Source organism: Ranitomeya variabilis, chromosome 2, assembly GCF_051348905.1.
Source record: "Ranitomeya variabilis isolate aRanVar5 chromosome 2, aRanVar5.hap1, whole genome shotgun sequence".
NCBI lineage: Eukaryota > Metazoa > Chordata > Amphibia > Anura > Dendrobatidae > Ranitomeya > Ranitomeya variabilis.
In genome coordinates this window covers 350,293,440-350,310,401 of record NC_135233.1, presented here as the reverse complement: position 1 = coordinate 350,310,401, position 16,962 = coordinate 350,293,440, and the positions used below count along the sequence as shown (strand labels likewise).

The following is a 16,962-nucleotide window of genomic DNA, read 5'->3' as shown; positions in this document are numbered from 1 at the left end:
CTTTGTGGAGCTGGCACTCGGCCCACTCGCCTCTGTGTTCACTGCATGCAAAAAAAAAAAAAAAGCAGGCTCAGGAGCTGAACCTGCTCCATACACCATGGATGTGTGCTGTGTCAGCGAACCCCCCAGTGTCACTACTGTTATCACAGCAGTTTAAGCCCATAGTACCCCATTCAAGAGGATGCGAATGGGGTGCTGAAGGCAATGTCATGGCCCCCAGGAGCCTACTGCCATGTATGAACACTTAAAAACTTTTATAATGCACTGCAATATTGTAGTATTTCAGTGTATTGTAAAAGTTATGAATTTATTGCTGTTTCAAGTCCCCTGGGGAGACCAAAAACAGAATGGAAAATAATGTATGTAAAGCGCTATGGAATCAACAGCGCTATATGAGTGAGTAAAATACATTTTTAAAAAATGACAAAATAATAAAAAAAACTTAAACAAAAGTTGAATCACCCTAATGCTCCCAGAATTTTATATATATATATATATATATATATATATATATATATATATATATATATATATATATATATATATACAGTATGTTAAAAATATGAAATAACGTATTTGGTATCACTGCATGGATAACTATCCGGAATAATAAAATATTGCAAAAAAAATAAAAATGGCTGAATAGCTGTTGTTTAGTTATTTCACCTCCCGAAAAATGGAATAAAAAGAAATCAAAAACGTCGAACGGAGCACAAAATTAAACCAATAAAAACTACAACTCGCCCCACAAACATGTAAAAAATATACATATAGAATTTTTCCAAAAGAAAAATATTAAAAAAAGTTTTAGCTCTTGGATGGCGAGGGGGAAATATCGGAAGCGAAGAGGGGACGATTGGGTCACTCATAGAACCACATAAACCTGCGGGAAGAACTGCTACGTGTGACTCTGCCCCAACAGAGATATCATTATTAATGACTAACGTAAACTGTGACGCAATGGCGACATTTTTGCAGGCGTAGTCCCGTATCTATACGCACAATAGACATTGAGGGCGCTGCTGCTAGGCAACAATGGCTTCCTATAGCTATTTACTATTGTAATATTATGGCCACAGACATCTAATCGGATCACAGCGTGCACCAGAGATATCAGCTGCATATTTTCACCTCACATTCCCTTCAGACATGTCAGCGCAGGGCATTTGCCCTCATCAAAGATGGCGGACCGAGTCTTTCCTGAGATTTTTTTTCTTGTTTTTTTTTTTCTCTTTTACGGGCGGATGTAGGCGGATATGCTTGGCCTCCATTCTCTGTAACGCCGCAACTTTCGTGAGGAGGGAGACATGAGAGCGGAGAGCTGCGGGGTGAGCGGAGCCTGACTGTGGGAGGTAAGCGTTAGGAAAGGCTTGGCTTGCGGCCTAGTCGGCCATCGCCGCAGTAGACGGTGAGGAGGGGGGATATAAAAGGCGAGGAGGGGGTGGACGGTGAGCTGTACACAGCGGCCTAGGGGCATTACACTGCTTCTTCACACGCTGGCCTACCATCTAGTCCCTGCTTGGTGGTAAACAAGCCTTGGAGACTAATGGAGGACGGTGTGGGCTGTCATGTGGCAGCCCATTAGTGTATACAGACAGTCTGTATACAAACACCACTGAGAACTGCAGTATATACTCCTGCCACCAGATATTGCTGTGCTTTTTTTTTAAGGTCTTTGTAGGATTTAAAAACAAACAAACAAAAAAAGTCATTGTATTGTTATCTATGGTGGTGACTTGACGACCATTAATCCTTCCCCCCCCCCCCCCCCAGGTTTGGATTTTTGGTGGTTGCGTGCCCTGTTGGCAGCCATTAGGTGTAACGTTGCGGTCGTGACCCTATTTGCCTAATTATTGCGCCAGAGCGGAGCTTGCAGTATATGGTGTACGGTATAACTAATGGTAGTAAACAATGAGGTCAGGGGTGTAATGTAGAAGCCCCAGTACCCGAATAGGTAAGACTCTCATTACAGGGAGCGGACGCCGTGAGTCTTCACATGTGTGTACCTCCCACCCGTCAGGTATTAATGGCAAAAAGGGTTAATTTACACCACTGTATAGCGGTCATATTTTATTGGCCATGTTAGTTTGGGACAACACATGTTGTGTGAAACTTGGTCAAGACTGACTTTAGTGGCATAAACTCATTAGTCGTCATCACATGCGGCTTGCATTGAAGTTTGTGGCACGTAAGTCGTGCGTGACCACCGACAGAATATCCAACATGTCTGTAAAGTAGTGCGACACCGCAGATCATAAAATGCAACGGGACGCTGTGATTTTCGCATTGAGCGACATATATTTACAAAATTTTAGAGACCATTTGGGCTTTACCAAGAGTATCAACGGCACCTCCTGCACCCATTGGGCTATGCTCCCACCATGAGTCTCTTTATGCTGTGTATTTTTGAAAAAATGCAATTATTCTCAATGGATACAGAAAATCTGCAACATCAAAAACTCACATTCCTCTAGTATAGTTTAACCCACGATACATCCCCTTGAGAATATTTTAAAATGACGCATGACTGCATAGCGGTTGTATTTTCTCACGTGTTACAACTGCAGGAATCTGATGCAGTGTGTATGGGTCACGACGAGACTGCATCACTGTAAGGGTAAGTTCACACGGGGCGATTTTTGCTGCTTTTTAATTTTGTTCTGCAGCAAAACCTGACCATCTTGGCAGGAAAGAAGCTGTCAAAAACGCAGGTTTTGGTGCGCTTTTTGTTGCATATTTGTGGTTTTTTTGGTGCGTTTTTATTTTTCTTTCTCCATGCTAATGTCCTTGAATTTTCAGCAGCAAATAATGATACCTGTGTTTTTTCAACACCCATTCAAGTCAGTGGGTGAAAAACGCTGAAAGTAGTGACGTGTTCTATATCCAAAAAAAAACGCAGCAAAGCACAAAATCCTGATCACACAAAAAAACAATGTGTGTGCATGAGATTTCTGAAATCTCATAGGCTTTGCTGGTACTGTAAAAAGTAGCTGAAAGTAATGAGAAGGTGCATAAGACTCTGCATTTTTGGTGCGTAGGACGGACTACATTAAAGCCCCATGTAATCTGAACAAAAAAAAAACCACTGCAAATATGCTGCAACATGGGTCATTTGAATGCAGCGTATTTACTGGCAAAAGAACATATTTTTGCGTTAAAACCTCAGCAAAAAAAAATCGCTGCATGTGAACATGGCAGCAGTGTATCACAATGTTGCATTGCATCTAATGATTTCTTCTGGTGTCATGTTGCAACGTCCTGCGACACAGTTGCACGTGTTTCCAAATGTGTTAGATCTTCTGTCAGGGGTTGCAAGTCCCACGTGACTCATTTGCCATAGATTCTAATGCAATTACGCAATGGCGAGTCCCCATTTACTTGTCCCCTAAAACCAGTTCTGTACGACTATTCTGCCCACTGGGATTTGGAATAGAGAGGATGCTGCTGCACGTGTGCACAATTGTTTAATTTGACATCTTGGGAGGCATGTTCCAAAATTGCTTGACACCTGGACATGGAGCCCTAAACCTAACAGATAATTATCCTGTGGATGGCTAAAAAATGGCTAAAACGGAAATGAGAGAAAGTATGACATTTTCTGAAAGGCCGATTTCAGACGGGCTGTGTTGCCCGAAACTGCCTCAAGTCTCCTGACCCAATATCATTGGCATAGACAGTCTCATTGACTTCTTAATTCGGCCCAAAAGGGTTATTCCCAACAACATGAAGGCTGAGATCACAAGTGTTTGGTGCAGATTTATATACTGAAATCCACATCTAAAATCTGTGCGTCGTATTTTCCACACTGATTCATGTATTTTTTTTATTTTTTTTTTGCTGCAATGCACCAAAATAATGCTGCACTAGCAGTTACACATGTGGATTTAGAGCCTCCAATGAAAAGAATAGGAATAAATAATATGCATTTCCAGAACAGAATTTGATATTCTTCGACTCTAAAAAGAAAAAAAAAAATACAACGAAAGATAATTTTTGCAGATTCCTCATGTGGAATAAAAAATGCAACATGTGGATGAGGCTAAGTATTACTCCTTTTATTTGTTTTTTTTCTGTAAAATGCTGCAGATTTTAGTTGCTTAAAGTCCGAAAACACAGCCTAAAATATCAAACTTTTTTTTTTTCTTTTTTTTTTTTTAATCAGTGCAGGGAACGGCCTCTGGGATCCCCATCTATCCCAAGGTGCAGTAGCCATTCATTCTCTCTGTTCGTTCTGTTTTTGTGAATCTTAATGGTCAAAACACAACTGATCTGCAAATTAGGCTGAACAACTCTTCCTAATATTTCAGTCATGTCATTTTCTAGATCTCTGCTGGCTGGCCGTGAATGGAAACCTTCTTGTTTACACACACAACCTGTATTTACCAAATGGGTTTGCTACAGATGTATCCAGTCTACACTTTATCCAGGTCTCCAGGCTGAAATGTTTTTCCTGCACTGATACATTGAAGCAAACTCTCCAGGCACTGGAAGGTTTAGGTCTTCTGCTATGTTCGGCCATGTTCACACTTTCAGCACTTGGTCAGGATTCAGGATGCAGACTCCACAGCTTAATCCATTAACTTCATCATTTGGCTGCTTCTTTACAGTGCAAATTATGGCAGATGGTAGACACAAGATTTTAAAGGGTTTCTCCATGACACATTTCATGCAAGTAATAACAGAGTAGCTACTGCTATTGGAGTCTTACACTTGTAGTCCCCATTAGTCTCAAGAGGTAGTGTCAGTCCTGTGTGTGAATGAAGCAGTAACGTGCATGTTACTGCAGTCCCATAGAAGTGAATAGTGATGGTCATGCATGTGTACTACTGTTCTTTCCATACAGACGACCTGCAATGTAGCCCTAGTTATGAATTCTGGGCAGCAAAATGTGTATTAAAAACAAAAAAATATACACTGCTCAAAAAAATAAAGGGAACACTTAAACAAAAGAATATAACTCCAAGTAAATCAAACTTCTGTGAAATCAAACTGTCCACTTAGGAAGCAACACTGTTTGACAACGAATTTCACATGCTGTTGTGCAAATGGAGTAGACAACAGATGGAAATTATTGGCAATTATCAAGACACCCTCAATAAAGGAGTGGTTCTGCAGGTGGGGACCACAGACCACATCTGAGTACCAATGCTTTCTGGCTGGTGTTTTGGTCACTTTTGAATGTTGGTTGTCCTTTCACACTCGTGGTAGCATGAGACGGACTCTACAACCCACACAAGTGGCTCAGGTAGTGCAGCTCATCCAGGATAACACATGAATGCGAGCTGTGGCAAGCAGGTTTGCTGTCTGTCAGCGTAGTGTTCAGAGTCTGGAGGCGCTATCAGGAGACAGGCCAGTACACCAGGAGACATGGAGGAGGCCGTAGGAGGGCAACAACCCAGCAGCAGGACCACTACCTCTGCCTTTGTGCAAGGAGGACCAGGAGGAGCACTGCTGAGACCAGCAAAATGACCTCCAGCAGGACACAAATGTGCATGTGCCCTATGTCCACAGATGGGGGTTGCACTCACAGCCCAACACCGTGCAGGACACTTGGCATTTGCTACAGAACACCAGGATTGGCAAATTTGCCACTGACGCCCTGTGCTCTAGATGAAAGCAGGTTCACACTGAGCACATGTGACAGAGTCTGGAGACGCCATGGAGAGCGATCTGCCTGCAACATCCTTCAGCATGACCGGTTTGGCAGTGGGTCAGTAATGGTGTGGGGTGGCATTTCTTTGGAGGGCCGCACAGCCCTCCATGTGCTCGCCAGAGGTAGCCTGACTGCCATTAGGTACCGAGATGAGATCCTAAGACCCCTTGTGAGACCATATGCTGGTGCGGTTGGCCCTGGGTTCCTCCTAATGCAGGACAATGCCAGACCTCATGTGGCTAGATTGTGTCAGCAGTTCCTGCAAGATGAAGGCATTGAAGCTATGGACTGGCCCGACCGTTCCCCAGACCTAAATCCAATTGAGCACATCTGAGACATCATGGCTCGCTCCATCCACCAACGTCACGTTGGACCACAGACTGTAGGGAGGTCATACAGGCACGTGGAGGCCACACACACTACTGAGCATCATTTCCTTGTCTTGAGGCATTTCCACATTGATTTACGTTGATCATTTTTAGGTTTTATTCCTTTATGCAATGAATAAAGATTTACAACTGGAATATTTCATTCAGTGATCTCTAGGATGTGGGATTTTAGTGTTCCCTTCATTTTTTTGAGCAGTGTATAAAAAGTATGCCATGCCCTACTTCAGACTACCCAATACCATACATGCTCTAAACAGAAAGGGGGGAATACAACTTAAATTACAACTTTTTTTTGAATAAAATGCAGGTAATTTACTAAAGGCTAAAAATAGTTTTTGCAATTTGGCTTCATTAAACAAATTTTTGCCGTTTTGCACCAGCTCTTTCCTTGCACTTTCAGCTTTGTTGTGGTCCTAAATCAGCTGAGAGGAACCCAGAAAATGACAGACAAGGTACAAAAACTCTCCCATTGGACTCCTTAGGGAAGAGTCAGACGGACGTATAACTTGGATGGGGATCGTGGCCCAATGCTCAGACTGGCCGGCGGCTCTTCTAACCCGTGCGCGAGAGCTTCATGTGTTTCTATGCAGCTTGTTACGCTCGGCCAGTCTAAGCATTGCGTTGCGATCCCCGTCCGAGTTATTTGGCCTTCTGACTCTTCCCTTAGATGGAGCTCACTGATGGATTCTCAGTTAAATCATTTTGCAGCCAGCAATAGACAGTGCAGAACATAAGCTTTAGATGGCAAACTGTGCAAAAGTTTTAATGAAACCCTATAGCAAAAAATGATCTTTAAACAAAAATGAATGCAATTAAGAAAAAAGACACTTTATATAGGAGGCCTGTCCATATGCCTTATGGGCATTAGAGTCACAGGACTCATCTGTCATGCTGAATTCACACATCTGTCTTTTGCTTATTTGTGTTACCCAATTTTTTAACAGATTGGACACATATAATTTGTGGCTTTTTTACATGTCCTTTTGGACAGAGCCATGTCCGACTGCGGTCTAATTTTATGGATCAAACTAAATTGCAGTCGAAGGGTCTGTGACGTGAACACATCCTCGTGCTGTCCATTTGGAACACTAGGCTTATTCCCATGACCGTTTAGCGTCTGTTATGGCCTCAAATTCTGGCCTGACCGCATATCTCCTGAACTGAATGTACAGCCTCATAGGCGTTTGACGCTGACAGTTCATGTCAGTAGACCTGTGGTCAGGCTGTGAATTTTTTCGATAACATGGCCGCTGTACGGTCGTGTGAATAAACCATTAGGCTGGGTGCAGAACTGCTCTGGTGGTCTTGACCCCATTCATGCATTACTGTGCCAGCTTTTCTAATGAGATGACCCTTTTGGATACTTAGCAGTGAAGTTGCAACAAGAGGAAAGTCATGGAATGATGGAAATCACAGGATGGATAGACATGTCACTGATGTGCAAATGGTGAAAAAATAGAAACAAAATTTTCAAAACCTCTCAATCTATTCAGTATGGAGTATAAGCGCCACTTGCAGAAATCCCTGCAGTGACAGCCGCGGCTGCTATCAGTGAGGTTGTTAATGGTCATCTGAGGAAGGTTCTGCTCCTCTGAATGCACTTGGGCACAGAAATCATCAATATCCACTGCTGGCAGCTCCCTGTGCAATTGTCGATTACTGATGTGCCTGCTGAGGCAAGTCTGGAGACTCTGCAGACCATGGTAACCTGTTTAGACCACGTAGGCTGCTCAAAGTAGCATGAGCTACATACAGCCTGGTGTTTACACCTTGAAAATTGGCTCCTAGGGACAGGCCTTCGTGAAGACCTCTTCATGACGTTGCCTACGTGGTCTCTGGACCAATCTCCCAACTATCATTGCGTCCAGGTCTAAATTGGGACTAGTCTCTGAAGAGGATAGACCTTGATTGTAGCCTCCATTTCCATCTTCCTGTGCAATTAGTCGTTGAGTGAGGTCTATGGAGCTCCTGTTCCTGGACGTCTCTCAAAGCCCAATGTCATGCAAACGTCTTCTGATGGTTTGTTTAGACACTGTTTGACGCCTTAGGCTCGGTACGTGACGTATTATGTCGCTTGCTATGTGCCATTCTTTGAATCTGAGGAGACCTCAGGGCCTTCATAAGGTCCTGTCACACCAGTCCAGGATTATGGTATGGGGTGGCACAATGTGTACAGTAGCTAGACCCCTCTAGTCTTCATTCCAGGTAACTAAGCAGCTCATTGTTGCCTTCATTTGTTGGTGGAACCAGTGGTACAGCCATTTCTCAGGTGTTCAGGAGCCATCTTTCAACACCATAACACCAGTCCCCATGTTGCTCGTGTTACTGTGAGCAGCCTGGGTGACCTAAACGTGCTGCCATGGTCTCCAGTATCTACAGACTTTTCACCCATCGAGCACATCTGGGATGTCATTGTTCAGCAATTGCAAAGGAACCTGCCGGCAGCAGATCTTGATGATTTGCTCAAGTTCTTTCAGCTTGGCACAACATTCCTCAAGACAACCATTAATAACCTCATTGATGGCTTTTAAGCTCGGGGATACTTAATACTGAATAAATCTGTTAGGAAAATGACGAAAAAAATGGAAACCTTTTCCAATCATTAACTTTCATTCAATAGGAATGGAGCAATAAAACCCCCCACCTCATTGTAGCCTTACTTGAGGGTCATCAGTAAGTGTTCAGTTTTCGTACCATAATCGTGCCCTCTTCTGAGCTCCATCTTATAGTGGGGGCAGGTCTGATCACAGCATGATATTGGGTACTCTTCCTAATCTACGTTGGTAGTGTTGCACATTAAGAATGTATACATTGTATTGTTAGTGACTTGTGTGCTTTCATCTACTTCCTCTCTTGTGTGTGTGTGAAGTAAACAACACGCTGTACTCCGCACATACCCGCATGGTCACAGCAATACTTCCACATTGTGATAATTCCTATGAAATCATGGCGGTACCTGCACAGGGTGCAGTGAAGGAAGATTAGGTGAAGGCAGGATTTAATCTGTGGCATTTGGTGATTGAGAACATATTACCAATGCATTGATTTCTCTTAAATGGACACCAATGCAGGGTCCATCAGTTAGATTACTGTCCGGCAGCCTCATACATATTGGGGAGGCTAACCGCCCCCCGTAACTTGAGGCTCAGCCGTCAGAGCAGCCACCTCTGTAGGGCAGCGGTGTCAGGTGCACTTTGTTTTCCCATTAGTAACCAGCGCTTTGTTTGTACTTTTTATATATTTTTTTTTTTTCCCCTTGTTTAAACAGAATCATTAGAACAGTCCGTAGTGACCCATCTGTCTCCCTCTGTTTCGATCCATGCCATCCCCTTGGCGTGATCTCCTGGAGAGAGATAAGAAGCATCAGGTGAGCCCCGGCGGAGGTGTTTACTCTCCACACCGCCTGCCTTCCCGTGTGCTCGCTGCTTGACCCGGCCTGCTTGCTTTTTTTTTTTTTTTCTTCCCCCTCTCCTGGTTTTGGTCTGTGTGCTGATAGAAGTTTCCAGAGAGATAAGAATTTGCGTATTATTGATGCCTCGCACAAAAACAAACATTCTGCAATCTGCTGTGTTTCCACTCCCCGATGTGGGATCAGAACATTGGCATCATGGCAGTGCCCCCCACCCAGCGCAGGTACAGTAATGGATAGCAGGGGGACGGTAGTTGTCTTCTGCGCCACAAATGCGGAGAGACTTCTGGGTCACATCTGCCGTCTTCTATGTCCCAGTAGAGTATCTACTATTTTTTTTTTTTTTTTTTTTTTTAATTTTACGTACAGTGCGATCTTTGCTACATCCGTAAAACTAACGTATTTGCAGCCATTTCCCATTGACTAGAGAGTATGGAAAATGCACAGCAGTGGTGAGATGCGGCCTTTTTAAGGGGTCCTCCACTAGTGTATGTAGTGCTCCAGGTTACTAATGTAGACTGGTCCTAAAACGCTGACCTAGTGGACGCTGACTGCAGGTCTACGTAGGTTAGGGTGGCTAGACCACTGCATAATGAACAGAGCACACCGGCCGATGGACCCTACAAACACCCCGGGTACCGCCCTTCTATGGCCGAAATAAAATGCAGTGGGGATCTCTATCCTCCAGACTCTGCCCGTGTAATGTGCCGCACGTAGACTTTTTAGGAACCCTCCGGTCCTCTCCGGGAGGGATTCATTGTGATGGTGACTACTCAAGAGTTTCTGTTTTGCCTAGGATTTCAGGAGTGTTTTCTCTATTATCTCCTCCTGTTGTGTGTGTGTGTGTGTGTGTGTGTGTGTGTGTGTGTTTTTTTTTTTTTAGTTTTTTTTTTTTTATATAGAGTACCTTTGAGTCACACAGTCCAATGGGGGATTTCCAGCAAATAATTAGTTTGGATGGAAACATTTTTCCTTGGAATTGTAATGTCCCCCTCCCCTCTGCTGCATTGCATAATGAAGTGCGAGTATCTGCAGGACTCGGCAACAATGAGCCGGAACGAGCCAGCCAAGGCTTCCCTGTGCCGCAGAATTTGGGGAAATCCTCATCAGTGAGTGAGTGGTGCAGTGTTATTTCACTCCATTGATGCATATTAACGGCTGACCACTCCAACCAGTTTGGATGCATTATACCCATAATGGCCAAAGACCATTCTGTGGGTGTAATACAGAAGCATTATGTGGTTTCCTCCTTTATTGCCTCCCTTGCTTTGCTGCACTGTGCCCATCATTATTGCTCAACGCTTTAGCTTTGCATTGTGCATGGATGAAATATTGCTGATTTTAGGGAAGAAAATGTTTCCTCTATGGAGTAATTGAGATTTCTGAGAACAGACTGCTAATGCACGGACTGGCCGGCGGCTTTTGTGCATGACTGCGTTATGCATTTCTATGAAGCTGTCCCGCTCCGGCGGGAGACTCATGGCCAGTGTGCATTGCGGTCCGATATCTGGTGTGTTTTGTCTTCCAAGTACGAACCAGACTGTTGTCAAGTTGACAGCCAGTCTCAGAATCATCACTGATGTGTTAAATCAGCCTGAGATGTAAGTCACCTGTGTTTGATGGGCCCACCCAACCATCTAATGTGTAAGCGGTCATCCCGACTGTCCCCCTATAGACATCTTTGAAGGAGAGAAGTATCTGCCTATTAAAATTTTGACACCTGAACCATTTTTTTCAGGGTAGAAAAGCTGCTGCCAGATGGGTCTGGCAGTGGATTTTTGCCCTATTGTAGTTGGAAACACAAGCAGAGCAGTGTTGTGCTGGGAAGTCAGGAGGGAGAGCTCTCAGCTGTGTATGAGCAGTCTAATTTTGTGCCTCCGAGGTGTCTGATAGGTTTCCATCTTGATGGACAGTACGCGGCCTCTTTCAAGTATTTCTTGATTCTGTTCTGTGCGGTGCCCTTGTTGACGGCGCAGATCTGTTATGGATACCGCTGTTTTCAGAAAGCAGCCATATGTCCTATCCCATGGAAATGACAATAAACAGCTCTGCTTCAGATAAGGAGCCTTGGGGTAAAGCGAAGAGGAGAAAAAGATGAAAGTAAAAGTAATTATCAGGACGGACTGGCCCCGTTGGCTCTAATAATAATAATCTACAGCCGTTGGGTTTTCTGTTTGCAAAACCAGATTTCCAGCCCCGCTCCACGGTTGTATTCTTGTCGGCCATACCTGCCCATCACCTATTGTGTATGGGGGTCGTTCTCGACTTTCTGAACATCATCTGTTGGTTTGGGGGGTATTGAATTTCAGCACCAAATTCCTTTTTGTTCCCAGGGGCGGTAAGCTGCCGACAGACCAGTTGAAGGCGACTCACATCTGTGGGGGGGGGTCAAAGCTGCAAACTGATCACAAAGAAATGCAACAGGGTTGGATTTTTTTTTTTTTTTTTTTTTCAGTCACCGATCTGACCATATTGAAAATAAAACTCCTAAAAAATAAATTTGAGTGGACAGTTAATTGCTTACGACTGAAAAATCTCTTTAAAGGGGTTGTCCACTTTAAGAAACTTTACATTCTATACTATAATAGTTAGGTTATACACTTTATCTCTCCAGCACTGAGTCTCCGTCACTACCCTGATGTGTTTGTTTGCATTGCTTACGTCATGTCAACAGCACTGCAGCCAGTCACTTGATCTCGGCAACATGAGCCGGTGATGTGAAGTCAGTGCTGCAGACACAGCAGCCGTGGCGGAGACTCAGTGTGAATCTATACATCACAGCTGTCGGTTGTACCTGTTCATTCACGGGCTTCTGTATTATGTTTCCTCCCCCAGAACCTGCATCTTGTCTTACCCGTGCCTTCTCTGACAGTTGATTGATCACGGCCGGCCGCCATCTTTCCATCACCATGAATGAAGTAATGGTGGTTAAGGAAGGCTGGCTTCAAAAAAGAGGTAAGGAAAGATTAGTTTCTTATGGTTGGCATGACGCAAACGTGGTACATATAGTGTATGTAACAATAGACTTCCTGTTAGGGTATATGCAGACGATCAGTAAACACTGCGGGTTGGACGCTGTGTACTTGTGCAGCTTCCGACCTGGCAGTGTCCAGATGTTACAGCATAGTGGATGGGATTTCAAGAAATCCACTATGCCTCTAGAGACACCTACGGAAACTGACATGCGGCGTCTTTCCAGACTACAGCATATCGATTTCTCTCAAAATTTCATCCATATAATGTACGGCAGTACTTTGGACACAGTAAACATTCTCTGCGTCTAAAGCGCTGCCAGTTCCGGATCGTCTGCACATGCCCTCATGATGCCAGGTTTTGCCACTTAGGACCCATGGACCTGTCTGACTTCTCTTACATTCCCCTCTGGTGAGTGTCCCATTCCCTAGGCGGCTCTTCTGTTCTCCAATGGTTCTTATCACCCTGTAGCAAAGGAATGGGTCCAGCCAGGACTGGGTCTCCTCTGTCCATGGCAGCCTCATGGTTTGCACCTCCTCGGCATAATGCAAAAGTGTCTAGCCCCTTTGGACCGCAGAGCTGTTTGGTTAAAACCTCTTCACATCGACCTTTTAATAAGGGATCCAGACTGCCCAGGTAACACGAGTGTCCAGATTGTCCTGATAGCAGATCAGTGAGTCCTGAAACATCACAGAGGAACCTTACGTGTCGCCTCCCCTGGATTTCAGCCTGGGCTTCTAATATGTAAAGCTGCCGACTTGTCATTGCTTCACCTGTGATCTCTGCACTACATGCACTATACATTTTGCCGTCCTTTGTTTTTTAAAGATTGTCCACCATGTATTTGGGGCAAAAAATATTTGCAGTTGGAGTTCGTTAAAAATCTTTTTTGCTTTCAGACTGGTCCATGCACAATTGACTATTGTCATAAATTTTATTTATCCTCTCTCAGTTGGGAGTGTGTGTGTGTGTGTGTGTGTGTGTGTGTGTGTGTGTATCCTTGAAGGAGGACAGTCCCTTTAAGGCCGGAGACACACTGGTGCGAGAGACGGCCGAGTCTCGCTGGTTAAAAGCAAGCTGTGGCACCTGCATTCCGGAGCTGAGCGTGCAGCTCCATGTATTGCTATGGAGCCGCACGCTCCGCTCCGGAGTGCAGGTGCCACAGCTTGCTTTTAACCAGCGAGACTCGGCCGTCTCTCGCACCAGTGTGTCTCCGGCCTAAGCGTCTCACTCAAACACGAGCACATTCATATAATGCTGGACTGCTTTGTGCACCGCATGTTGTCGTTCGGTCAGTGTAATATCTTGACTATGTGGTGTTAAAGGGATATTCTCATTATCTGTCTTAAGAAGCCCTGAAGATGGACAGTTCGGACCGGCGGCATTGCTGAGCCGCCACCTTGAACGGTGTGCTCTTCAATGCTTTTGCAATAGCAGAGGAGTGCAGCGCTCACAAGCCATATAGCAAAAAGATTGCAAGAGCTGTGCTCCTTGCCTAGGTAAGTGACCACCTCTGAAACACTGCGGAGGTGACCAGTAACCTAGGCACTGAGCTGTAAACTATAGCCACTTCGAAGATAGCCACTAAGCTCACCGATTGTCTGCAATGCTGCCGAGGAGACCTCAATAGCAGAAAATAGGAGCAGCAGCTGGGACTGTCTTTTGTTTTGTTTTTTTTCTAAAAGTGGGTGGAATGGCAAAAATCCTTTAGATTGATGCAAATGTAACTACATCTATCAAAATTATGTAAGCGGTGTGATAAATTTGGGCATCGCTTTTCTCCCCCGTTCTATGCTCATCGGGATTTATTTGCTGGTTTTATTCTGGACGTATTTGCACAAGTGATCCAAACACCTCCCTTACAATCCCACCTTTGCACTACTTTATTATTTATTATGCTTTGTTTATATGGGGCCATTAATTCCACAGAGCTTTACAAGCCTTATCTCTGTCCCCATTGGGGCTCACAATCTGGATAACTTTATAAATTTTATTCTATTTTGTGACTACATTACGTCTCCCTCAGAGAGACGTCCAAGCAACCAACCTGTTCTGCTCCAGAGCAGCGTGCATAATTCTGCCCCGTTTTTTGTAGGGTAAGGTGTCTGTATATTGCTCACTTGTTGGAGGATTCTCGCAGTGATTATTGTGCCCGGCTTTTCCCAGCGTCTAGTTATTATTCGGCGCACATCTTTCCTCTGCGGCACGCATGCTTCACTTCACAGGCAGGTTGTGTAACGTACTTTAATGCCACACACAGGAGGCCTGCCAGCACATCAATCAGCCACGTAATTAAAAGTATTTTTAAATCTGAGCCCCCCCTCCTCCCGGAATGGAGCGGTGGTCCTAGTCTTTGTCCGGGTGCTTGAATGGGCGATCACCCTGTGCAGCCTTTGCCCCCAGGGCTTCCTGTGATTTCCTATAACCCCGCCTGACCTTTCTGCATTCCTAAAATACCAGAGGCAGAATCCTAATAAAAAACACCTCCGCATAGTGAGAGGGGCGCGGAGGTCCCAGGATTCCCTGCTCTCTTTATGTCGGTGTTATTGGCCATACAGACCAGCGGTACTATAACGTGCGCTGTAATATCAGTCTGGTTGGGATTGCGGCCCAACACCCAAATAGCTGGACATGGACAGCACCATTAGTTACTACATTACTGCTGGGGTCGTGAAGGATTTGTCCTCCCTGCATGAAGCTGTCGCACACAGGACGGCCAGCTCCGTTTTTTGCGCTGTGATCCATGCACTTTGCTGTCTGCTTTGCTAATTGCAACAGACACTGTGATATTATCAGCTGGCGGCGTCTCTTGTACAACCAGGGGCCGGTGTCACTTCCTCTGAGCGTTCTCCTGCCAGTAAACAATAGTAAACAGCCGGGGACGCCAGAATACGGCAGCTCGGGACATTGAGACTAATGATGTGCACCTCCCAGCCATGTGCTGCTGCTGCGGAGAGCAAACCAGTCTGCCGTGTACTAGTGAAACCTGCCAAAGTCTGCTGCATCGATGAATCCCATAAGTGCCGCTTACCGGCACAGCAGTGAAGAATGTAAGCACTATTCAATATAAAGCACTGACGTGGAAGTTGGGAGAGGAGCAGTGCTCTGGGCAGAAACTGTGGCAGAAAGGGGTACTCTAGGGCAGAAGCTGGTACTTGAAGCGGCTTTCTGCCACAGGGGCTGGAGCTGGCGGAGTTACAGGAGCCAGCGGAGGAGTGGGGGCGCTCTACTGTGGGAGCAGGCGGAGGAGTGGGGGAGCTCTGCTGCGGGCGCTGGTGGAGGAGCGGTGGGCGCTCTGGCGCGGGGGCGGGAGCAAGGGCTCTACTGCAGGTACAGGAGTTGGGGCGCTCTGCCGCGGGAGCTGGTGCCGGAGTTGGGGCGCTCTGCCGCGGGAGCTGGTGCCGGAGTTGGGGCGCTCTGCCGCGGGAGCTGGTGCCGGAGTTGGGGCGCTCTGCCGCGGGAGCTGGTGCCGGAGTTGGGGCGCTCTGCCGCGGGAGCTGGTGCCGGAGTTGGGGCGCTCTGCCGCGGGGGCGGAAGCTGGTGCCGGAGCGAGGGCTCTGTCGCGGGAGCTGGTGCCGGAGTTGGGGCGCTCTGCCGCGGGAGCTGGTGCCGGAGTTGGGGCGCTCTGCCGCGGGAGCTGGTGGCGGAGCGAGGGCTCTGCCGCGGGAGCTGGTGCCGGAGTTGGGGCGCTCTGCCGCGGGAGCTGGTGCCGGAGTTGGGGCGCTCTGCCGCGGGAGCTGGTGCCGGAGTTGGGGCGCTCTGCCGCGGGAGCTGGTGGCGGAGCGAGGGCTCTGCCGCGGGAGCTGGTGCCGGAGTTGGGGCGCTCTGCCGCGGGGGCTGGTGCCGGAGGTGAACAGCACCAACATGTGCAGCATGGGTTTCACTTTTAGACTACAATAAATCGCATGAATGAATGAAGATCTGCAGCATAGAAGCCTGGCTCATAGCGGAGGGACGTGGCCACTGTACAGACGAGCCGCCTGTAGGTAGCGCCACGCACCAAGTCCCTGCCTGACATGTAGCTGGTAAAATTAGCTCCTCTCTGATTAGAAGCTATTTCTGGAACGTTGTGTTGAATTACCTTGAGTAACATTAACCTTTTCCCTACATGAGGCGCGGAGTCTACCTGAAATACAGCTTCAAGGCGAAAGTAGAAAGCAAAAAAACAAATGGAGAGGAAAAAAACAAACAAACCTAAATGCAAACATTTATGTGAATATTTGTGGAGCCGGCAATAGCTTGCATGCAGCTGATTCGTCCAGAACGTATAGTTATTATGGTCGCCCTTCTGTGCGTTATCATCCGCGGTGATATGAGAGGCGTTACACTGCCGGGGTAAGTCGTCGGCGCAGAGTTGAGCGTGTGACGACCTTTGCTCTGTTGTGTGTTGCTGCCTTCATCCCGGGGTCAGGTTGTTATTACTACTCAGTATCTTGCCGCATTGAGCTGAGTGAGCGACATGCGGCTTTATAGTATGGCTGTCTGCCAATAACCGGTTTATATTACTGGAAGTAATGGCGCAGAGACGCATCGTGGTT

General features: G+C 46.2%; 1 protein-coding gene across 2 annotated transcripts in view; it reads left to right on the top strand.

The window, feature by feature from the left end:
• Positions 1 to 1,094: 1,094 nt before the first annotated feature.
• Positions 1,095 to 16,962, top strand: part of AKT2 (AKT serine/threonine kinase 2) — a 30,865-nt gene continuing 14,997 nt past the window's right edge. The window contains exons 1-3 of one of the 2 annotated variants that reach the window (XM_077285557.1): positions 1,264 to 1,352; positions 9,311 to 9,409; positions 12,287 to 12,406. In XM_077285557.1, the coding sequence (XP_077141672.1) occupies positions 12,361 to 12,406 (46 nt within the window). In that variant the 5' untranslated portion in view covers positions 1,264 to 1,352; positions 9,311 to 9,409; positions 12,287 to 12,360. Of the gene's footprint in view, positions 1,353 to 9,310; positions 9,410 to 12,286; positions 12,407 to 16,962 lie in introns of both variants that reach the window. The other variant, XM_077285556.1, reaches the window with a different exon arrangement.